Genomic DNA, 25585 nt, shown 5'->3' with positions numbered 1-25585 from the left:
CGAGGGGTCTGATATTAAAAATTATGTGATTACTCTCTTAAAAGAAGCGCTAAATCTTGATCAATCTATAGAAGACCTGGGAACTGACATCCAAAGGATACATAGGGATCCTTTTAGAAGGAATCCACAGAGGTCTAAACCTAGAAAGATCCTTGTCAACTTCCATACGTATTCTTTAAAAGAACACATTTGGATCAAGCGTTAAAGCAAAAGACTCTGAGCTCCAAAGGTTTCACCTTTCAGATAAGATCAGACCTGTCCAGGGCGACCCTGGACAGACAGTGGGAGTTGGGCAGGAGATTGGAGGCCTTTAGGAAGCTTGGGGCAGTTGCACAGCTTAAATTCCCAGCTGCCCTTAAAATAATGTACAACAATAAAATGTACAATGTTAGATCTGTGTTGGCTGCTGATGAGTTATTGTCAGCTTTGTCGGACCTAGGCAGAGAGGAAGGCCCGTCAGGTTAGACCTAGGTTTACCATAGATTATTATAGGCCCTGGTTTAACTGTTGGCTTAAGTGATGGTAACCCTGCTATATTTTTGGGCTCTCAGGTCACGCTATATTTCTTATCTATATATACATTTTGGGGTTTTCAGACTAGCATTGTAATTGGCCAATGAACTTGGCACTAGATATAAAAAAGAGAGAGGAGAGAGGATAAAGATTTTTTTATTTTTTTTAAAGTTTTCTCTCTTTTCTTCTCTAGACGTTTCTATTTCTTATTTTTACTTCTTCTTTTAGCTTAATGGTAGTAGGGGTCACCGGGAGTCTGTGGGGTGCAACTCTCTGGACTTTGTCCGGATAGTTGGGGTAAGGGTTTCCCAAGGGGGTGGGGAGGGAAGGGCTGGTCATAGGGCACAGGGGTGGGTGTTGCAAGATAAAAAAAAAAATCTTCAAATATACCTTTCTTACAATCAAAGTTAGATCGGACAAGGTTCTACAGTATCTTCGAGATTCTAGTCCGCAGGTCATTGTGCTTCAGGAGACACATTTATTGGAATCAGAGATGCTTTTATTGGCTCAGAATAATAAATGGATAGACTTTCAAGTCTCTACAACTCAGTCTATGAATATCAGAGGGGTTGCGATAATTTTTAAGAGATCAATTAAGGCTCATCTTATTTCAAACTAGTGGACCCAGGTGGCAGATGGGCCATAGTAACTGTCAACATTTCCGGTGCTCAGATCACTATTGTGGGATAATATGGCCCAAATCAGGACGACCCTTCTGCTCTTAAATCCATCTTTTCGCACCTACTATTGTTTCCGGAACCAGTTATTTTGGCGGGTGACTTTAATATAGTCTTAGACCCCTATCTTGACAAGTCATCTAATAGTCGTGCTGTAGTCCCTTCTAAAACCAGGACTTTTTTTGGGAGGCTATGAAGCAATTCGCCTATTTTGATATCTGGATGTTAAGGTCAGGGCAAAAGTTAGGATTTTCATTTCGCAACTACAAATATAGGCACCAGTCAAGGATTGATTTTATCTTGGTCACTCAGGCACTGAAAGGTATCGTTAAAAACATCATATATCTTCCTTCTCATTTATCGGATCATTCAGCAGTTTGGCTGGAGTTGGAGGGAATGATCACTGTTTCATCTAGATCGTGGTCTTTATATTGTTCTTTATTGTTGGAAATTGAGGAGGTTTTATCAATCAATCAATCAGTGACACTTATAAAGCGCGCTACATACCCGTAGGGTCTCAAGGCGCTGGGGGGGGGAGGTGCCGCTACTGCTCGAACAGCCAGGTCTTCAGCTTCTTCCTGAAGGAGAGGTGGTCTTGGGTCAGGCGCAGGTCGGTCGGGAGGGAGTTCCAGGTCTTGGCGGCCAGGTAGGAGAAGGACCTTCCTCCTGTCGTCGCTCTTCGGATGCGGGGGACGGCGGCGAGGGCGTGGTTGGCTGATCGGAGGTGGCGTTTGGGAGCGTAGAAGTTGACTCGGCTGTTGAGGTAGCTCGGGCCTTGGTCGTGTAGGGCTTTGTGTGCGTGGGTGAGGAGGCGGAAGGTGATTCTTTTGTTGACGGGGAGCCAGTGAAGGTCTCTCAGATGTCCGGAGATGTGGCTGGTTCGTGGGATGTCGAGGATGAGTCTGGCTGAGGCGTTCTGGATCCGCTGGAGTCTCTTCTGGAGCTTGGCGGTGGTGCCGGCGTAGAGGGCGTTGCCGTAGTCCAGCCGGCTGGTGACGAGGGCCTGGGTGACGGTCTTTCTGGTCTCGGTGGGGATCCACCAGAAGATCTTCCGTAGCATGCGTAGGATGTTGAAGCACGCCGAGGAGACGTTGTTGACTTGCCTGGTCATGGAGAGGGAGGAGTCCAGGATGACGCCCAGGTTTCGTGCATGGTCTGTCGGTTTGGGTGCGGTGCCCAGGGCGGGAGGCCACCAGGAGTCGTCCCAGGCGGAGGGTGAGGAGCCCAGGATGAGGACCTCCGTCTTGTCCGAGTTCAGTTTCAGGCGGCTGGTCGTCATCCACTCGGCTACCTCTTTCATCCCTTCGTGCAGGTTGACTCTGGCGGCGGCGGGGTCGTTGGTCAGGGAGAGGATCAGCTGGGTGTCGTCGGCGTAGGAGATTATGCTGAGGTTGTGTTTGCGTACGATGGCCGCGAGGGGGCTCATGTAGACGTTGAAGAGGGTGGGGCTCAGAGATGATCCTTGGGGGACGCCGCAGATGACTTCGGAGGCCTCTGACTTGTAAGGTGGCAGGCGGACTCTCTGTGTTCTTCCGTCGAGGAAGGAGGTGATCCATTCCAGCGCCTTGTCCTGGATGCCAATGTTGCTGAGGCGCCGTACTAGGGTGCGGTGGCAGACCGTGTCGAATGCCGCGGAGAGGTCTAGGAGGATGAGGGCCGCTGTTTCTCCATTGTCCATCAGGGCTCGGATGTCATCGGTGGCGGCGATGAGGGCGGTCTCGGTGCTGTGGTTGGCTCGGAAGCCGGACTGTGAGGGGTCGAGGGATCCGTTCGTCTCGAGGAAGGCGGCCATCTGCTTGTTGACGGTCTTCTCGATGACTTTGGCTGGAAACGGGAGGAGCGAGATGGGGCGGTAGTTCTTGAGTTCGGTGGGGTCCGCTGTGGGTTTCTTGAGTAGAGCGCTGAGTTCGGCGTGCTTCCAGCTCTCGGGGAAGGTGGCGGTGTCGAAGGATGTGTTGATGATGTCTCGCAGGTGGGGTGCGATGACAGCGTCGGCCTTGTTGAAGACGTGGTGAGGGCAGGGGTCGGTCGGTGATCCGGAGTGGATGGAGTTCATCGTGCGGATGGTGTCTTCGGTGCTGATCAGGGTCCAGGCGTGGAGGGTGGTGGTGGGGGGGGGTGGTTGTTCGGTCATGGTGTGCGTTGGTTGGTTGTTGAAGCTGTTGTGTATGTCCGCGATCTTGTTGTGGAAGTATGAAGCGAGGGAGTTGCAGAGGTCTTGCGATGGGATGATGTCGTTGTTTCCTGCGCTGGGGTTGGAAAGCTCTTTCACGATGTTGAAGAGTTCCTTGCAGTTGTGTGCGTTGTTGTCCAACCGGTCCTTGAAAGCTGTTTTCTTGGCGGCGCGGATCAGCTGGTGGTGTTTCCGGGTGGCAAGTTTGAAGGAGGTCCTGTTGTCCGGTGTCGGTTCCCTTCTCCAGACTTTCTCGAGGGCTCGGCAGTTCTTCTTGGAGCTCTTGAGTTCGTCGGTGAACCATGGGGCCTTCTTGCTGCCGGGTCTGCTAGGCGGGGTCCTCAGTGGGGCGAGTTCGTCCGCGCAGTTGCTGATCCACTTCGTGAGGTTGTCGGCGGCCTGGCTGGGGTTCGCTGAGCTGGCAGGAGGGTGCTGGCTCAGGGAGGTGGCGAGCTGGTCTGCTGTGATCTTGTTCCAGCTTCTGCGGGCGGTCTGTTTCTGGTGGTGGTGGGTCGTCGTTCTCTTGAAGGTGAAGTGGACGCAGCTGTGGTCCAGTTATCTCTAACTATGGAGACAAAATGGTTTATGGAAGCAAATATAGGCTCGGCCTCAATGGCTAGTGTCTGGTATGCTTATAAAGCCTTCTTAAGGGGACAAATTATAAGTAGAGCTGCGTATAGGAAGAAATTATATAGAAGTGAAATCTCCACTATTGAGGCTGAGATTGAGAAATTGCAAGTTGAGCTAGACCAACTCATAAATACTTCTGATGAGACTCGCAATGAAACACAGAACAAATTAACAAGATTAAAAGGACAGTTAGAAACAGTCCTAAATACACGCCTACTACGTAGGTGGGAGGCAAGTAAAATTGCCCATTTTGAATACGGCGAAGGCGCAGGTAGGCTCCTCACCTGGAAAGTGAAGACGGACCAATCTCGGAACAATATTGGAGCAATTAAACAAGGTAATCTAACGTTTACCTCCGATGAAGATATTCGGAGGGCCTTTCAGTCCTTTTTTCAAGAAATATATAAAGAAGATAGCCATATTGATCCCTCCTATATAGGGACTTGTTTAAATAAGATCTCGTTACCTTCCCTAACTGTCGATCAGCGAGCCCAACTTGATCGGGCAATAACGCAGGAGGAAGTTAACGTGGCTATTGCTAGTTGTAAAAAAGGGAAAGCGGCAGGTCCCGATGGCCTTCCCTCGGAAATCTACAGGGCCATTGCTGGGGAAATTGTTCCCATTCTGACTGTTCTATTTAATCAAATACTTCAGGAGGGAATAGCCCCCTCAGTCTCATGGGACAATTCTTCTATAACCTTGATTCTTAAACCTGGCAAGGTTGCTTCCAACTGCGGGTCATATAGACCAATATCTATACTTAATGCCGATTACAAACTTTTTTCTTCAGTTTTGGCCATAAGGCTGGGGCTGGTGGCAGGTGACATCTTGCACCAGGACCAAAGAGGCATTGTGAAGGGTCGGCAATTGAGCGATTTGACATATGATTTGATTGGGGCCATCGATATTGCTTCCACCGAATCACTCCCTCTGGCCGTCTGACTCTGGATGCTACCAAGGCCTTCGAGAGGGTCAATTGGATGTACCTGTCGGAGGTCTTGGGTAAGTTCAATTTTGGGGCCAAATTCCGTCGAGCAATAGGGTTGTTATACCAAAACCCTTCTGCTGGTCTCCTGGTGAATGGCACCTTATCGGACCCTTTGAAAATCACGAGGGCTGTCCTCTCTCCCCTCTCCTATTTCATTTATACATCAAGCCTTTTGCCCAATTATTGCGAGATGATCTTAATATCAAGTCTTTTAGGTATGGAGAGTGGGAGAGAAAGGTAGCCCTATACGCAGATGACATTTTGATTTTTTCTTCTGATTTATACACTACCTTCCCCTTGGTGGCTGAGCTTGCCCGGGATTTCGGTGAGGTCTCTGGGTATGAGATCAATGCATCCAAAACAGAGGTCATGGCTTGGAATATGGGGGAGATTCAACCAGAAGTACAGCCTAGCTCCAGGATGAGGTATCTTGGAATTAACATCTCAAAGACATCTCTAAAATAGTTGAAATCAACCTCTTATCTGTGGCGAAGGAGTGTAGGAAACTCATGCGTCATTATTACCCCTGTCTTTCTTGGGTAGAGTATCGCTGGTAAAAATGTCAATTCTGCCTAGAATCCCGTTTCTTTTTAATACCATTCACCTCCACTTTGAGTCTGCACCATTGCTTAAGTTACAGAGTGAAATCAATTCATTTATTTGGGCCTACCATTCACCCAGGATCGCCTGGAAGAAGCTAAGGCGGCGTAGAGAGAAGGGAGGCCTAGCTGCTCCAGATATTCAGTTGTATGCATGGGCGTTTCAATTGTTCCACTCACTCATGCTACTGAAAATTCCTACTAATGTTGGGGCAGGGTGTATGTTCCGAGCCATGCTCACTGGCACCATGTTACCACAGGACAGTTTTTTGTTTGAGTTTGGAGATTCCAAATTCTTTAAAAAAATTCAACTACAGGTTTTATAGGGTCTGGCTAGAACTTGGGCTAAGTTGAGAAGTACTGTAGCATTAGGATATTTTTCCAACATGGCTCCCTTGTGGGATACACCAGGTGGCCCGGGATGGCTAATAGACTGGGCTTACCGCTGAGGGAAGCCGGGGTGGACGTTTGGGGGGATTTGTTTGTGGAAGGATCCTTAATTTCATGGGAATCCCTTAGGGAGAGGGTGGGTCCTGGCCTCTCTAGGTTTAAATACCTGCTGATGGCAAGTTGGGCTCAGTCGCAGCTAGTTACCCAGACTAAATTCCCAGTTGGAGGAGGAAATCATCTAGAATCTCAGCTTACCAGCAAACCCCCAACAATGAAGGAAGTCTCCTTCTGGTACCACTCAATATTGGAAGAGGTAGAGGGTGAATTTCGACAGGCTGGCCAACTCTGGGATGGCCCTCTTCAAGACCAGGATAATGAACAACTGTGGCTAAACTCCTGTAAAACACTCTGGGAGGTAGTTAAATCAGCCTGGCTACGTAGAAACCAATTGTTCACCCTGCATAGGGCTTATTATCCACCCCAGAGACTCTCCAAATTTTCAAAGGGCCCTCCTGTAGCTTGTTTGAGGTGTGGGACAATGGCAGCTTCGGACACTCATATGTTCTTTGACTGTCCTGCCCTGTCTACCTTTTGGGACGCTATTGGTGAATCATTAAGATCATCTCTCGATTGTCCCGTAAAAATTGATCTCTCGCTGGTAATATTTGGCCTGGTGGAGGGAATCGGCCCTCAACAGGGGCTGCTGCCACAGGCGAAGCAACAGGAGCTGCTGTGACAACACCTAAGTACTTTCTTTTCTATGCAATCCTGCTGGCGAGAAGAGTGATCTGTAAAAAATGGAAGGACCATTCATCTTCGTTGTTCTCGGATTGGCAGGCATCAGTGCTAACAAGTTTCTAGGTTGGACCTTTTGAGATCAGGCAACCCAAAAAAGAGGGCCTTCTGGAAATTTCTGCAGTAGAGGTAACCTCGATTTGGTGGACGGGGTCCCCCCCCCCCCCCCCCCCCCCCCGGATCTATGATTACGCTGCCCTGCTATTTTAGTTTCAAAAGTGTTTTTATTGAGATTTTAAACAGGCATATAGTAAGACATCGCTGTGAGAAAAGTAAGCTCGGAGCATACATTGCGGGCGGGACAGACAAGCATGTCTTCCCTTGTGCGGCAGAATAAGCAATGAAGATATGCTCATTGAGCGATTTGACGTCATGCTTGGAAGGGCAAAAGATTGACATGGAAAAAGCAACACGAACCAAAAACCCCCACCCCCTCCCCACAAAATCCCCCTTCCCTCCACCCCGACCAGTGTGCCCAGGAAGGTCAGTGGCATCTGCAATGTGCCGCAGGAGTATGACGATGCCAAGAGTAGAGTCACCGGGAGTAATCGGTGGTGCTAGTGAGGCGTAAAACCCTAAGATATTTGGGGCAGGTGACTTCCTGCCCTGCTATTTTGAAGATATCTCCGGTGAAATCAGGTGGGGCCCTGATAACAACATGTTGGCTATATCCGGTATGGTGGTCCCCCATGGGTTCCTAATTTGAGCCTTTATGAGTATCCTGAAACACTGGCAGGCAAGGGCTATAACCTCCGTGTGCCTACATATCCAGTAAACTGAAACGGTGTGAGGATATCACTAAGGTAAAAAACTGAACTAGTTGGGTGGAGAATGAGGAGAAAAAAAAAGAGTAGAACATGTAAACGTTTAATGTTTAACATGTCCTTAAAGTGAAAAGGGCCAAAAGGTAATTTTCACTGTAGAACGTGAGCTGTTCTATAGGAAAGCCTAGGATACATTAGTAAATTTAATACATGGTATCTCTGCCCAGGAAACAGCTACTGATATATTTCAAAGACTCTTTTTATTAGTTAAACAAAATCCAATGTAATGGTAAAGTCAAATGTTGTCTATTAGAGAAAAGGCACATTAAAAAAGTTTAATTTTCCTTGTCTAAAGCTACTAATGCCTTTCAGTGTCTTCCACAGTCACCTGGAAGCTGTTGGCTTCCCTTTGGTGAGGTGAGAACTGCTCCCAGATGTAAACATTGGGCTCACCTAAATAGGCAGAGTTGACGCATCTGAACCTGATAGAATATGCAGGGAAGGCTGGAAGGAGCATCTTGGACATTATGGTGTCAAGTTCTTCTTGAATGTCAAATCCTGCTTGACAGATCTGCTGGGGTTTTTCATAGGACAATTGTGGTGCACCTCAGAGTGGCCTCGCCTGTTGAGGCAAATGTTAGCTGACACTTGGGCAAGGTCCATCTTTTATCCTGCTAGGCATTCAGGCTCCAATCAAAGACGGACTCTCTTTGACTTCCAAGTGTTGCATTGAGGCTAGTGACCCCTCTGGACCCACATCAGCACTGGAGACTGAATCCCCCATCCTTCACCGTGCCAGGGGACTCACCTGCAAGCTGTTGTGAGAAGGGGTGGGGCCTCCACAGATGCGCTGAAAAGCACTTCACAATCCCTCTCAACAGGAGATTTACGAGTGTGGCATTGTGGATAGTAACCCCCCTGGACCTTCATTAGCACTGCAGACTGCATCCCCCATAGAACATTGTACCAGGGGCCTCACCTGCAAGCTGTTGTGAAAAGGGTGCAGGCCTCCACCAACGCGTTGAATGGCATTGTGCAGGCGCGCTCTGCGGGAGACTTAAAGGTGTGGCATTGTAGCTAGTGACCTCTCTGGACCTTCATCAGCACTGACGACACCATGCCAGGGGCCTCACCTGCAAGCTGTAGTGAAAAGGGGTAGGGACTCCACCAATGTGCTAAAAAGCACTGCACAAGCCCACTCCAGAGGAGACTTACAAGTATGACTTTGTAGATAGTAACCCTCCTGGACCTTCATCCGCACTGGGGAGTGCACCCCCCATCCTCCAGTGTGTCGGGACCTCACCTGCAAGCTGTTGTGAAAAGGAGGCTGGTCTCCACCTATGTGCTGTGCAAGCCTGCTCTGTGGGAGACTTACAAGTGTGGCATTGTGGCTTTTGACCACCCTGAACTGTCATCAACATCATTGACAGCATCTCCCATCCTCCACCGTGCCAGGGGCCTCACCTGCAAGCGGTTGTGAAGATGGTGCGGGCCTCCACCGATGCGTTGAGTGGCGTTGCGCAAGCCTGCTCTGCGAGAGACTTATAAGTGTGGCATTGTGTCTATTGACCATCCCTGGACCTTGATCAGCACTGGGGACTGCATCCCCCATCCTCCACCTTGCCCAGGGGCCTCACCTGCAGGCTGTTGTGAAAAGGGTGCAGGCTGCTGCCGACGTGTTGAATTGGGCTGTGCAAGCCCACTCGGCGGGAGACTTACAAGTGTGGCATTGTGGCTAGTGACCTCCCTGGACCTTCATCAGCACTGAGGGCAGCATCCTCCACCATGCCAGGGTCCTCACCTGCAAGCTGTTGTGAAAAATGGGCAGGGTTCCACCTACGCAAGTCTGCTCTGTGGGAGACTTACAAGCGTGGCATTGTGGCTATTGACCACCCTGGACCTTCATCAGCACAGGGGACTGCATCCCACATCCTCCACCTCACATGCAAGCTGTTGTGAAAAGGGGTGGAGCTCCCACCGATGCACTGAAAAGTGCTGAGCATGCCCACACCGCAGGAGACTTACAAGTGTGGCATTGAGGCTAGTGACTCCCAATGGATTTTCATCAGCACTGGGGACTGCATCCCACACCCTCCACCATGCCAGGGGTCACATGCACAATATTGTGAAAAGGGGGAGGGCCTCCACGGCACACTGAAAAGCGCTACACAAGCCCCGCTCCGTGGGACACTCCCTGGCCAAGGGTGGACCCTTCTATGCCCGTTGGAGCCAAGAGTAGGCTTGGGAGGGCCTGCCCCTTTGGATTTTATATTTGAGTTATTTCCTTCTTTCCTCTGGCTTTGCCATATTATTGACTGGAGTTTGCCACAATCCTTTGCTGGTGTGCGAGATAATCATAATGGGGAAGAAGAAAGTGGGAGGAGGTCCAAATACTGCTAGGCCCCCACCTGTAACTACCTCGATCTAGAGAATGATTCACCGAGCTGTGAGTGTTATCGGTAAGGAGATTGGCCTCACAGAAAGAAGACTCTCCCTTACCTTACTTTGGTCAATGGGACAGGCCTGAAAAGTAAATCCCTTACTTCTCCCTTTTCTTCTGCTCTTCCCTTAAATATAGCAGGTCAGTCGTGATTGCTTTCTCCTGTGCCTAATTTGGATGCTGTACATCCTGCTCTGGCATTTCACTCTCCTGATACTCTACAACCTCGTGTAGTGGCTATGCGCCTAAAGCGAACGACTAGACCTTGACTAGCTGAAACTGCCATTCAAACCATCCTCCCCGCTTTATCTTGCAGCTTTCCCAGATATAGTAACAGTCCAGGCAGTTATGTCGCCAGTGGGGAACAGGGAGGGTGATTTTGTACCAGATCTCATTGGAACAAGGAGTCTGATTGACGGCTGTTTGGTCAGGGTAATAGAGCTTATACAGACCAAACTGGCCCCAGTTCCTACACAATTAGATGCTATTGAATGCTCGTTATTGGACCTCAAACAGTCACAGAATTTATCTGGCCAGGATTCTAGTGTATCAGTTGTGGTAAATCCGAATGAGGAAGGACTCCAGAGATCATAGCAAAATAATCCATCTAGGCACCCCTCCAGTCTAACTTCTACTTCATCTTTAAGACCTACTCAAGGTTCCCTATGTATTGGGCTCTATACATTTGCTATGCATATGAGTAAATATGGTTCTTCCAAGTATATTGGCTGCAATCAAGCTGAGGCTCATTGTAATCAAATCGGGAATTGTCGAAAATCGAGGTGGTGGTCATGCTGAATTGATTAAGCAGCCAGTGATAGGTCTTCCTCCTGCCTCCTGTCCTTATGTGATAATTCTCTCTGGAGTACCACCTCTGCGTAAAGACAACAAGGAGACCCATGAAGATTTATCCAACGATTTATCTAACAAAACTTTGAACTGGCTGGGATGTATAAAAATAATCCATTTGCTATGACTAATAATGTTTTGCTGACAAGGAGGGTGGGCTAGATTGGAGCAGGGCTGGTGAACCGGCAAGGAGATTGTATTACTGTTAATTGTAGAACACCCTTTTTGGTTCAGAGCTTACTGTTGGGCACACAAGCACTCAATATGATAATAGTAATACTGTTCTTTGCCTCTGTACTATTTTTATAAACCAGACCTTCAAGTTGCCCGGGACAGTAACTGGTTGCAGAGAGGGGCCCTTAAGTCAACAGTCCCAACAGCGCCATATATCCACAACGTTACTCTGTTTGGGAACCCGACTCATAATCGGTTTCATGCACTACAATATATAGACTGACTTAATAGGGGAGAGCCTGCTTCTCCTTCTGCTGTTCGTTAGTGTGAGTGCTTTGTTCAAGTTAGGAGGAAGGTGGTCACTATGGGAAAGAAGGTTTCTTTGGGGACTTATAATACTCTTGGGGTACTGAGCCGGAATGTGTCAGGGTTAAGATCACTGTTAGTTGATGAACAGGGGATTAATCTGTATAAATCCTTTTGGATTGTTTGTCTACAAGAGAGTTGGGATGCTAGGGGTACTGCATGCCTTGATAGGTAGGCTGCCATTTGTCTTAACGCCATACCCTCTCATACCCTCGTTACGTGGGAGAGCAAAGGGGGGGGGGGGGGGTTGGTGAAATTTGTGAGCCTAGGTTTAGGTTGCGATAAGGAGCTAGTATCTTTTGACTCAGGAAAATTTTAGGCGTTCTTTTATTTTTCCCACACAAGCTAAGGGTTTTGGTAATTAATGTTTATAATTCACTATCATCGGCCAAACCACTGGAGTAAGATCTAAAAAAAATCCTGTAAGACTTCTCATTGGTTCGGTCTTTGTCCCCTATGATTTTGTTAGCTGTTGATTTTCACTCATTCCTGTCAAGGTGATATTTTAAATCTCATGTTATCAGAATTCAATCTTATTAATCTTTTGTCTAAGGACGAGTATGATTCTCCTAAGTCCCTTCATTTTAGGGAATAGTCCTTAGCTCTAATATCGACTTCATCTTTGTGTGTGCTTCCATGTTGCTGTTTCTAATTAAATTTAAGAGTGAATGGAATGCAGATAGTGAACACAATCCAGGTATAGAGAAATTTAAGTGGTGTGAATCTGGGGATAAAAACTCAAATAGGTATAAGGAAACTCTTGTAACTAAGGAGCAGGGTCACAGAATAGGTTAGGGTAAGGTTATTCTTAAGGACTTTTTGAGGAATTAGATGCAAAGATGCAGCACTGACTTAGAAGTTTGCCTTTGGTTAGAAACTCCTGACCAAGTTATTTTGGACTCATTCACGAATATTTGCAAAGAAGTACAGACTGCCCTCATTAGGAAGGGGAGAAGGGTAGCTAGACCTGGCCCAAAATGGTTTGATAAGAGTTGGACAGAGGTCCATAAATAGCTGATCATGGCCCCTCATCAGAAACCAAGATCCAAAGAGGCAGTAAATGAGGCTAGAAGGCAGTATTATAAGGCCTGCAGAAATAATACAAAGCATCCTTAAAAGGGAAGACGGGGAACAGTTAACTGCTGCTTGCCTGTTGAGAGATAGCTCAGCCTTCCGGAAAGTAGTAAATCAGCCACTCTGAGGTAGCCATTCTAGGTATGGCCTAATCAATTCCAGCTCATGAATGGGTCACTCACTTTGAGTCCATCTACTCGAATATTAGTAATGTCACTTCTATTTGATCATTTGATAGAGGGACAACATAATAGTTTGATGTGGCTGAAGTGACAGCAGCAATAGTGGCCCTTTCATGAGATAAAGCCTCTGGTCAGGATGGAGTGCCTGGGGATGTTGTTAATCATGTGTTCATCTTTGTGTCTCTTTTGTTACCCAACGGTTGAATGCAGCAGCTAGAGGTCATATACCACCATCTTGGCAAAAATCAGTTATTGTCCTGATCTTTAAAAAAGGGAACCGAGCGGACCGAGCGTGTTATTGGCCTATTTCTTTATTAGATGCTGAAGTGAAAGTTATTGGCAGGGTTCTGCTTAATCAATGAATTGATTGGGTGGGTAGAAAATGGAAAGAGAATGTTGGAAATTCAATGTGGCTTCAGATCGAGACGAGGTAAGAAAGAACAAAATCTGAACCTTTATTATTTATTGATAAATAAGCACACTGTAATTAAGGAAAACATTCATCTGGACTTCTTGGATCTCAGCATAGCCTTTGATACAGTAGACGGATCAAAGCCTGGTCTGTGCTGGGGGAAATGGGGGTAGATGATGTAACCTTTCTGTATGATTTGCATGCAGGGCTTGTAGCAGCTGTAAGATTCAGGTCCAATGGAGAATGCACCACACACTTTCATCTGGGGAGAGTAGTCCGTCAGGCTGTACATTGGCTCCCATATTTTTTATTCTTTATATTAACCAGTTGGAGCAGTTTTTACGGGAATGCTGTAAAGATGTCATGAAGGTTGGGAACTGACAGGTTCCAGCATTACTTTATGCGGATGATACTGTACTTATAGCACGTACTGTGAACGAACTTCAGCTTTTGCTAGATCGACTTCATGGAGAATTTGAGTTTGAAAATTAGCAATACAAAATCGTATACCATGGTGCTTGGGCCGAACCACGCTAAAACGAATCCCTATTTAATAGATGGTCATTGCATCAGTTAAGCGGAAAATGTTTGTTATCTCGGCATTTTGCTAGATTGCAAAATGAATTGAGACCTTTTGATGAGTGCACATGTACAGTCCTTTATTAGAATAGCACATAGAACTGATGCATTTTCTAGGCACCTAGGTCATGTTCATATTAAATCTACAATGGACCTTTATAAAGCTAAATGAGTGTCAACAGTGTCATTTGGTGCTTAGCTATGGAGATAAAAGCCTTGTCACCCTTTACAAGTAGCAGGGAACAAATTCTTCAGACGGATTCTGAGCATCTCCCAGGCTGTACCCTCAGAGATTGTGCACAATGAATTGGGTGTAGGGTTTATTTCTGATTGTATAAAAATCCATCCCATATTATTGTGGTCCTCAGTTTGGCTGAAAAGCGATCTGGAATTCAATAGGGAGTTCTTAAGTGATTGCCTGGGTCTGGACCATTGACATTGGGTAGCATGGGTGCAATATGTTAAATACATTTTGGGGGATCTGGGTAGGCCAGAATTATTCATTAACCCAGGGTTGATTACCCAATCCGAAGTGTATGGGTGAAGGAGCTATTTAGTGCACATATTCAAGAGAAAAAGGGTTGTATACTCGTTGTCTAAAGGTTCGTGCACACATTATGCGATGGTGAAATTCCATGTGTAAAACCAAACTATATTTAACGCTGGATATGCCAGTTCTGCCAAGACAACTTTTAACATATTTTCACCTGAATTTGTTATCACATCTTGTAGGGGGGGTGGCATGAACCTACGGATCCCCCGCTTTGCACACGTGAAATGGCTGTTGCACTGGCCACTTTACACAGTTATTATCTCTCCCAAATTGTCTTGTTTACAATTTAAGTATATTCGTACTCTCCTTTTGCCAATTAATGTATGCAAATGAGGCCTGCTCTGATGTATCCTCATTTTTTTAGATAGCTACAATGTCTGATTTTATTTAGCATGGTTCCTAGTGGTGGTGGTTTATTCTTTTTCATTAATTGTAATATTTTGTTTTTAAATGATCTTAAGTGATGCTATTGAAATACTTTTAATGTACTTTTATAATTTACTGAGTTAAATCCAATAAAGTTATTTTGACTGACTGACATCACAGTTTCACAACCTGTTTGACAAGTCTGCTAGGTTTACATATAACATTTGGGGCGCACATGAAACGTGGGAAAAAGAGTGGCAAAACACTTTGTGTGTATCCACTTTCTTGTTGCTGAAAGCTCAGCTTTGATTTTACCAGACTTCTGTACCTGAGTTTGCTGGGGGTACAGGGACTACCTTAACCTGGATTTTAGTGTTATATGTGGGAGGACACCAACATTACCATAGTACACTCCCCACGAACACACCCAGCCCTCAGAACTCAAATTAAGTGAGGCCATCTTGAAAATGTCACGAGTGGGTAGGGCTAGCCCTGAGAACCTGTACCCCATTGGCTATGGCATACCTAAAGGTCATTCCCATCCAGTAGTCCAGGTCAGGCAAACATGTGGCACCTCCAGGCACCCACTTCAGAAAACTCCTGAATCTGTGGAAGATCTGAAGAGGACTGAACCTTCTGTCTGAGATATGAAGCCTAGAAGACTGGACTTGCTCTCCCTCTTGTATGTATGACAAAGAAGTGGTCTCCAAGAGTCAAAAGGCTGACCGCAGGTTAAAGCTACAGGACACAATAAACTACAAGAGGATATCTTTCTGCAACTGCCCAGCTGACCAGTGTCAACTGAACCTTAGCTGGACCCTCCTGTTGGCCTCTGAAAGTCATGCAGTGAGTCTCTAAGTGCCTCCTCCAAGGTCTTGGTGAAGGGGGGGTGCTTTAAAAGTGCATTGTTGGGGTGGATTGGGACTTTGCGCCTAGGTTCTGTTCTTCCGCGACCGTTGACTATTGATGTTTATCATTTTGGTGTGTCATTTGGATGTTAATTAATGTATTAAATTTGACCCCTTTCTAATTCGTTTTGAGATTATTATTGCTTTGCATTTTGGATTTATTACAGTTTTAGTACTGCATAATACTTTACACACTGCCTCTAAGATAAGCTTGTGTGATCTATGCCATAGCTACGAGATGGCTGAGCTCAGGCTTATTTTGTGACTTTAGTGGTTCACCCTGACAACGATTAAGATTATTACTTGAGGTGCTTATTTACGTCCCACAACTAATAACCCAATATCCTACAGCCAGGTTTTCAAGAGCTTCATAAAAGTCCTTTGATTTGGTTTAGTACGTGTACTGCAACATAGAAATTTCAAAAGTTTGGAAGTGGCTTTGGAGAAAGCCTGATATTGACACGCCACTGTTCTAGTTTTAGGTGCCACGGGCAGGACTTTTCTTTAACCCATTGCGTGCTTGCGGTTTTCCCGCTGTGTGCTGGGAATTTTGAAAACCCGCGTTACATGACGAGCTCAGCTCGTCATCAGCATACGAGCGCCGTAGCTGATGACGAGCTGAGCTCGTCATCAGCATCGAAGGGGTTAAAGAATAAAGGGACTGGCATGGACAATACAGAGCATACTTCAAGTCCAGAAAGTTAATGGAGTTCTGATATGCTGCTCTATGAACGATTATTTGCCATGAAAAGACCCTGTGGCCCATGGACAGCCATTGAGGGGTAACATATGTAGAAGGCTGCAGGTAAACTATTCTCATGTCTGGTTGCACCAGAGAGAAGGTGTGCTGTGGCATTCCAAACCGGTTTAAGGCTTTTCTGGAGCAGCTAGACTTACAAGTTGGAACATATAGTCTTGATAAAAAGAAGGCATTTACAACTGAGACATGAAGATTACCAAGTTGGTTGAAGCAAGGACTTTCCACTCTTGTCACCTGTTAGTGAAATATTAGTCTTTAGGGACGCTCAAATTGCAAATTACTTTTGCTGGGACTGACTACAGGTCCATTATTTCTGGCTTGAGGGTGTTTTTCCAGACGGTGGTGTCCTTCAAAGGGAGCAGAAATTCCTGCTTTGTGTGATTCAATTAAAGAAAATTAGTGGGCGTCTACAACTAAGAGGCAGCCCAGCAGTTTTTAACAACTACAGAGTTTTGAAAAAGGAGTAATTTATCGTTCAAATGGGACATGCCGAATATAAGCTTGGTGTCATTAGCTTACATGACGATTCAGACCACAAACAGATAGAGTAACATGGTGAAGGAAGCAAGTACAGAATGAACATTAAGGGGGGGGGGGTGCGCAATCTTCTCCTGTGACACACCACCACTCAAAATATTGGCTTCACACAAGAAAGAGGTTAGGGCCACTACTTGACCTCTTCCTAAAAGGAAAGGATGAATGTTATGTGATTAACAGCCTGATTCATGAAAACCGAAATCTGCGAATTTTAAATGGCGATTAATACCGAATCGCAATTTAGAATTCGCAGAACGGCATTCATCAAAATCTGCGATAAAATAAAGTGAATCGCAAGCGGCCGCAAAAGGCGACAGACATTTTCCAAAATCGCAGAAAAATCGCTAAATCCGTCCAATTCCGTGTAGGAATAGCGATCTCGCAAATAGCGAGATCGCAAAAACGGGAAGTCGCATTTCGAGCACAGTGATGACATCACAACCAGGAAGCAGGCAGTTCCCACCCCCATTTAGAACACTGAGGCAGAGATCGAAGCTGCATCACACAGAGCACCTCTCTGAACACCTCCAGACTTGGAAATCTTTGACATTTGAGACTGCAGCAATGGCAGAGGATGCAGCAGCAGGGCCCAGTGACACCGGGCGCAAGCGCAAGCTGAAATTTTTGGAGCAGGAGCTGGAGCACCTAATAGATGGAGTCTGCCAAAACCACACCAAACTATTCGGCAAGGACTCCAGGAGGGTGCCAGAGGCCGAGAAACGGCGACTGTGGCTGGGGATCCGCGCCAGAGTCAACGCTGTGGGGGTGACACAGAGGTCCATAGGCGACCTAAAAAAGAGGTGGTACTACCTCCGAGGTCGTGCCAAGGAGAGGGTGGCAGAGAGGCTGGGCGAGAGCCATGCAACTGGAGGTGGAGATCCAACAGTCCCTCCCAACACCCCCATAGAGGATCGTGTGGAGGACACACTGCAGCGTGAGCCATGTGTAGGGGTCATCCCTCTGGACTCATCCCGACCCACCCAAGACAGCCAAGGTAAGTGGCATGCGACTGTGACCCTGTCCCCTAACAATGGTCATGACCCTATAGCCTCCCATAATCAACCCCAGTCATGCAACCCATGCACATTAGGATATGCCCAATTGCATTGTGGGACATGTAGTCTGCCCACAATGCACAAAAACTCCAATGCAGCCAGACATGTCCCAAAGTACGCAATGCCACAGCCAGTCAGGGAATGTCAGCCAGCATGCATGCAGCAACTGCACATGTGAAAGATACATGCAATTAATCTACGTCCACTTTCCATCATAGGTGGCGCAGACAACAACAGCAGCGACAGCGATAGGCTGCAGATAGATGAGGCAGCAGAGGATGCAGAGGAGGTGCTAACATCCACACAACCAGCTCCATCAGGCGCTGCTCCATTGCCAGCTGCAAGACCACCACCATCAGCGCCAGCTCCATCAGGCGCTGCTCCATTGCCAGCTGCAAGACCACAACCATCAGCGCCAGCTCCATCAGGCGCTGCTCCATCGCCAGCTTCAAGACCACCACCATCAGCGCCAGCTCCATCAGGCGCTGCTCCATTGCCAGCTGCAAGACCACCACCATCAGCACCAGCTCCATCAGGTGCTGCACCATTGGCAGCTGCAACACCACCACCAGCGGCACCCTCAACATCAGGTGCTGCTAGACCGGCGACACTACGCACACCCACTGTGGCCAGCCAGCACAGCAGGCATGGCAGGGAGCAGCAGCAGAGGACAGCACGCACCGGCAGGAGGGGGATGGCTGTGCGTGTGCCAGGGCTCAGTATTGAGCGCCGCATGCTGCGCATCCATCAATTGCAGGCACGACGCCAAGGTGCAATCCAACTCCAGCTGCACAACATAGGCAGAAATGTTGCAAATGTGTCGGATAGAATTGAGTGAATGACAACTGCCATTGAGGCTAACACAGCGGCCATCATCTCGCAGCGCAACATCGCCCGCCGCCGCCACCGCCAGCTACTCACGCGCCTATCTGCCTACACGCGTTCCAACTACGTGATAGGTAATGCCACCTCCCAGCTGTCACGTCGGTCCCTGGCAATGCAGCAGCAGATGGTGCAATGCTGCGAGGATGTGGCGCGTGTACTGGAGCATGTGACCAGTGCTGTACTGGCACTACATCCAACTGCCCCAGACAATGGTGGAAGGGACGACACTAGTGAGGGGACCTCGAGTGCCAGCAGCCTGTCTACCTCACAGGTCGGTGTCCTACGCCGCAGCAGCAGGCCCAGTGCGGGTTCACGTGCCCTCCCTGAGGATGAGCCTGAGAGGCGATTGGGTGCCGCGCGCCGGTGGCGCACTTGACATTACTAGCCATGGGCAGGGACATGCTGATGACAGAAGCATGTTGTCTTTATGACTTTGAGGAGTATGGCGCAATACTACTCACATGTAAATCATTTCAAATTGTCATTATTATTGTGCCTTCAACAATAATATTTATTCAAGCATTGTACATCGGCCTCCTGTCATTATTTCCATAAGCATGCATTTGTGAATTGTTGGGTGAGGGGAGTGGGTGCACTAGAAACAGTTCATTGTGATGTGGTTGCGCCGTCTGTGTCCTTCAGCAGGATGTTCCCCGCGAGCATGACGCACATGTGCAGGCGGCCGGTCGTCCCCTTCCGCCTCACTGCCAGAGATCTCTACAGGTATCCGGCGCTTGGTAGCAATGTTGTGTAGTATTGCACACACAGCCACAATGCGGCAGCAGACATCAGGACTGTAGTACATGGCCCCACCAGTCTTGTGCAGTATGCGGAATCTGCTCTTCAGTAGCCCAAATGTCCTCTCAATGCAATTCCTTGTGCGTATGTGTGCTACATTGTAGCGCCGTTGCTGTGGTGTAGCAGGGTTGAGGTATGGGGTGAGGAGGTATTCACGGAGGGCGTAGCCACTGTCACCTGAATGAGAGGAGCAGAGGGTGCGTGCCTGTGCAGCGCAGCTACTTCATCACAGTGTAACATTGTGGGCCAAGTGTACTTACCAAGTAGGTGTCTTTCACCAAAGTCTCCCCTGGCCAGTCGTGTGTGGAGGCCGCAGTGCCGGAATATGAAGGAGTCATGTGTGCTCCCCGGGTACTGTGCCACTATGTCCGTGATGTATGTCTTAGCATTGCACACCATCTGGATGTTGAGGGAGTGGTAGGACTTGCGGTTGCGGTACATGTACTCCGTTTCAGCTGGTGGGCAGATGTGGATGTGGGTACAGTCAATGCATCCTATCACATGTGGGAATTGCGCAAATTTGTAGGATTGATGCTTGGTCTCATCCAAGTCCTGTTGGCTGGTGGGAAATTTGATGTGGTGGTGTAGCTGGGTCAGCATTGCATCTAGGAAACTCCTTAGGCAGCGGGACATGGTGGGCTGGGATATCCCCCCAGCAGCGGCAACTATCCCCTGGAAGCTCCCGGAGGCCAGAAGGTGCAGGCTGCACAATACCTGGACATGTGTGGGCACGGCATTGGTCCGCCTTGTTGGGTGCTGCATCAGGGGGTCAAAGTCCTGAATTAGCTTGATGATCATTGGCCCATTCAGGCGGTACTCTGCGTATATTTGCTCTCTGGTTTGGCCCAGCAGGGTGACCCGCTGGCGGAATATCCTCTCCTGGATCCTACGTCTGATCCGTGCTGCTCGCTGTAGCCTTCGCCGCCTGACCACCATCTAGAGTCCTGGCATTGTGAGACTCCTAATGCCGCTGCTGCATCTCCTTAAGTGTGTTTGGTCAGGCCAGCACCTGTTACTGATTGGGAAACGGTTTTTCAAAAAAAAAATCCTTTACTTTGATAGTTACCACCTGCTTTGGGTTGGCCTTAAATTGCGCCTCGCAAAAAGCGATTTACGGGTTTTTTGCTAATTGCGATTTTTCTTGAATAGCGATTGCAATTGTATTGCGATTTCACAATTTTATTCGCAGAATCCGTGGTTTCTCGCAATTTCAGAATCGCTATACGGCTACTACCGGGATTCTGCGAATAATTTTGCGATTTCACAATTCTGTGTTTGCGAATTCGCTTTTTATTTCAGGAATACCGTTTTTGACTATTGCGATTGCAATAGCTTTTTCGCAGCTATTGCGATCGCAATTTTGCTTCATGAATCTAGCTGATTGTTTTGTAAAGTGCACGGCTACTCAGCATAGTGTCCCGGCGCTGAGGCCATGGGAGATCAAACAGGCAGCTGGATTAGCTGTTAAAGAGGCAGGTTTTTAGTTTCCTCTTCAGAATATCCTGGCTGTGTACTAGCTGAAGGTCTAATGGGCGTCCATTCCAGAAGAGAGGTCCCAGATAGGAAAAGGATCTCCCACCTATTCTGAGGCGACTGATGCAGGGCACACATGCCAGGTACGCCGAGGAAGAGCGAAGGGTGCGTGCAGGGATGTATGCGCTGATCCTCTCGCTTAGATAGGCCGCGCCCGTCCAGTGCAGGACCTTGTGCATAAGGACCATAGCCATAAAGAATCCACAACAACAGAGGATTGATCAAAATGCTGTGGTCACTAGCGTCTAAAACTGATGAAAGATCTAAAAGCTGTGCTCTGACACTACCATTGTCAAAAGGCCACCATAAATTGTCTGCTACAGACAATTTCATCAGCTCAGTGTTACTTCCGGACAAGAAGAGAAGCGACATTATAACATTTTGCCTCTCCAATTTTTTGTAACTGGTTTAATGCAAATTTTACACGAGTTCTAATAGGAATGGGAGGAGGGGAATAGGATGAACGTTTTTTTTAAATCCAGCAGATTTAAGAAAGATTTCTTGAGGAGTGAGTGGCTTCACTAATGCAGATTTTCAGGCTTTTGGAAACATTATGTGGGCTGGGGAGCTAGTAAATAGGAGGTAAAGCTACTTTTTTTCAGACTAGGAAACATTGTTTTATATGCTTAAATGGACTGTGGTCCTTTGGGAGCCGGATGGGTGACCGCTAGTAAAATGCGCAATTAGCTGAGCATTGGATAAAGGTGCAGGCATCTAGATAGGAAAGTCAATAAATATATCATCAGGTAACAAAATCTTCTCAGATTGTAGAAGAAGCATGAGAAGTGTCACAGAGTTCTGGCGATGGCCGACAGCTGACTGGCCAGACTCTGGCAACTGTAGCTGAGTTATTATACGGAATAACTCTTAGGAGAGATCTGGGTCACAGCTAATATGTTCAGAGCCATCACACTTTTGCAGCTCCCTGACTTTACACTTGTGGATGTTGCACATTTGACATACTCCATCTTCCGCTTGAGGCTTCCTTCCTGTGGACCACACGTTTTAGAGCTTTTCTTTTTTAAACTTTATTTTTCAGTTTTATATAACAGTACAATAAGAAAGCAGCAGCCATTGGTGTGCATTTCGAAGGACTTTGTGATGGTTACACAATATGACATTTCGATAATCAGTATCAGAGACAAAGGATTGTCAACATTGAACTGGAAGCATCGACTTTCACTAGGCATACATGCCATACGCACCATACTTTCCAGTTCCGGTACAAGAGAGATGAATCCCTTTTTCGTCTTAATGCCTCACCTTACCCTGTGTCAGTACCATCACTTTCCATAGAAGCTCTGTCGTAGTCTGGGCCGAGGAGTGTGTCACAGAGGTCTCTCCAGGCAGAGGTCCTTTTCTACCCTGTCGACTCGTTTGCTAAGCCTTATGTGGACCTCTTCCCTCAGGGTCCATTCATATTCATCCTTATGTCAGTAGGCAATATCGGGTGCCCTTCGCCTTCATCCACAAATTGGGGACTCTTCACCTAGCCAAGACCAATACCAGTTGCACACATTTATATGCTATCTTCCTGCTCTTTGGATGCTTACTGTTACCAAACAGACAACATTGAGGGGGGCCTATGCTCAGATGTGCGGTCCTTTGCAACTACCTGGGTCCAGTAAGTCTGATACCAGTCAACAGTGCCAAGCTAAATGCAAAAAGTCGTCTCCACCGGCTTTGCATCAGGGACAATTAACTGAGCGAGTTGGAGTCACAAGTTGCATGTCCCTGGGAGTAGGAGAAGTCCTGTGAAGGAAATTGTAGTGCACCCACTTAAAGTGGGTGCTACAGGAGATGGAGTGTGTGAGTTCGCTGACTCTCATCCAGTCGACATGGTCCCACGTTTTAGATCTTTAAGCTAAGGGGAGAACCTGCAGTTACTTTTTTGTACTATAGTTTGCAAGGGTTCCTGTTTGGTAGTGGCAGAATCTCACCTAGGGTGGCCGATAAGGTTAAAGGTTATTTATTTGCAATATCACTTTGCCCTTCTTCAGTGAAAGACTGTTTATAGATATAACGTTTAATGTGCCCTTTCCAGGCTTATTAGTGTCTATTGCTATATTCAGTGTGTTCTGCAAAAGTAAACGTTTGCCAGATACATCATTCTTTGTGAATGCCTAAGCTGATTGACTTTTTATAGCAGTCACAGTATCTAAGTCAAATAATTGGCTGTGGGGCATTTACTGGGTCCCTCTATGGTGAACGACTTATCATTGGCACCTCATTTTTTGTGTCCCTCTAATGGGAAAAGAAGCATATTGGTACATTCACTGTGTCTATCTAAAGTGAATTATTATTTATTGGAGCATTGTTTATAACAGCTCCTCAAGGTGAACGACTTTCCATTTTTTGAACGAAGTGATGAGCATTTTTGCAATAACTCGTGTTGGTTCCCAATAAAAAAGTGATCACAAATTAGCAAGGCCTTCTGTAATTTTCAACAATATGCTGAACTAGTGTAACCGAAAAGAATGAAAATCACTTAACAATATAGAAAGAAGCCCTTTAGATTAGATCATAGCCAGTGTGGATATAGGCACCTCAAAATGTAAAATGAATCAGCAAAACTGCAATAAAGTTGGGGAAATGTATTCTAATAGTTTTCACAACGGTTTATATCAATTTAAAATCAACATACTCTGTTTTAAGATGAGTTTCTGGGGCAACAACGTGCACATTTGTTTGATGCCTAAAGTATGTAGAGTCAGGCGCTGAGGGTGGGCAGAGAAAAAAGACAGATGCTTTGAGAGTGAATGCTGAGAAAGGGCAGGTTGTTGGAGGGGAGGGGATGTTAATGAAAATGTACACTGTGATACATCCCATCAACTGCATCAAACCTTTTCGCTTAAAGATTCGAGTTAGGGTGGAAATTTCAGAATCCTACCATTTTATAAAGAGATGGACCGTCACAAAGCCAAGCCATTTTGTTGTTTTTTGTCAACGTCATACTATTTGGTAAGTCTGCACTGCTGCCAACAGGCATTTCCAGAAAAGATTAATTCCCATACAATCAATCTTAATCAAATTCAGTGACATAGTCAGTGGCTATCCTGAAACCCTGCCATGGATTCAGCATTCATAGACTTAATCTGGACACCCCCATCTATAAGTACTCTCGCCAATGTCTTGAGACTTGTAATATACGGTGTGTGTCATAAAAATTATTTATTCTGAAAATATATGTTTGTTGACGAGGACTCTTTAGAGTTCTTGGCCACATGCACAAAAGGTTTTAGCGGTCGCAAATTAAGAATCAGGCTAAATAGCCTTTTGACATGTACTAACCCCATTTTGTGAGTGTTTAACTTATTCCTGATTCACAAAATAGGATTTGCAAGTCGGTATTAGGAAGGGGCATGTCAAGGGTGTCCCGTCCTAATAACGAGTCATATGGGGATGTATGAATGTTTTGCGACCAGAATGCAGTTGGAAAACATTTGCGGTTTACCGCCTACTTCAAGTAGGTGGTAAGCCAGTCGCAAATGGGAAGTGGGTCACCAGGGCACCCCTTCCACTTTGTGAATAGTTGCGAAAACATTTTTAAACAGCAGAAAATGTGGTCTCATGGACCACTGCTTACTCTTATAAAATGAAACTGAAACATTTCATTTTTCATTTTGAAAAGCATCCGGTTTCCTTTTTTGCTTTATTTAAAAGCAAACACATACATGGTAGCCCATCCCTGTGTTTTAAGCGATTATCAATTGGTCGCAAATTGCGACCTACCTCATGAATATTGATGAGGTAGGCCGATTGCGACCCCATTAGGAATCAGTAAATGTGTCTATGACACTTTATTCATCGCATTGTGCGACTTCCTAATTGCGAGTTGAAAAAAGTCTCAATTAGGAAAATGCAAAATGAAGCAGTCGTGCATGTGGCCCCTTGTTTGTAACAAAGATGCTTCTATATGATGGGACTTGACTTACCTTCCGAGTATTTCCAGCAGCTCGGCCACTCCGTTGAAGTGTTCGGTCTCATAGACAAACCTAAGGGATGATGGGTGTCATTAGCATTTTCTACTTATCTTTCAAAAAATTAGTTTGAACATGTGAATACGATGTAATACACAAGAAAACAGGGCAAGAATATACTTGCTGAGGGAAAAGGATGTTAACCAAGAAGCCACATTGCATATGTAACCATGTACCAATGGCAGTGACCTAGCAATCTAAGACTCACAAAAATCTCATCCTGTATTAATTGTCATATGGCCCAATTTGGAATAGCTATGAATCCCATTGAATTTGGACTTACATTTCGCATTAATGCTTCCTGTGCGGCTCCATTGCCTATTAAATGCAAGCTGTAGATGTTGTTTACTTTAATGGCTGTGTTAAAATGATTGCAGAGTTGCGCAACCAAGCAACAAACAAGCATATATAAAGCTACACAGACACAGGTGTTGAATCACACACACGCATACACACAAGCTAGGTGGACGAATGGATGCACGACAATGTGTATGGATGGTTCAAATAATGCATTTACGGGCGTGGGCATATAGATGAATCAATTTGCATGGGTGGAAAACTGGAAAATGAAGGTTTGGATGTGGTCTGATGAATAAATAGACTAA

General features: G+C 46.5%; 1 protein-coding gene across 1 annotated transcript in view; it reads right to left on the bottom strand.

Annotated features, from left to right (window-relative positions):
• The window catches only part of PPP2R5B (protein phosphatase 2 regulatory subunit B'beta), a 403518-nt gene that overhangs the window by 23433 nt on the left and 354500 nt on the right, over positions 1 to 25585 (bottom strand). Inside the window, exon 6 of the mRNA XM_086938500.1 lies at positions 24936 to 24995. Within this exon, the coding sequence (XP_086794626.1) occupies positions 24936 to 24995 (60 nt within the window). The remainder of the gene's footprint in view (positions 1 to 24935; positions 24996 to 25585) is intronic.

This window comes from Lissotriton vulgaris, chromosome 9 (genome assembly GCF_964263255.1).
Source record: "Lissotriton vulgaris chromosome 9, aLisVul1.2, whole genome shotgun sequence".
Classification (NCBI taxonomy): Eukaryota; Metazoa; Chordata; class Amphibia; order Caudata; family Salamandridae; genus Lissotriton; species Lissotriton vulgaris.
Note: the sequence above shows the minus strand (reverse complement) of the source record. Positions and strands in the feature narration are given on the sequence as shown.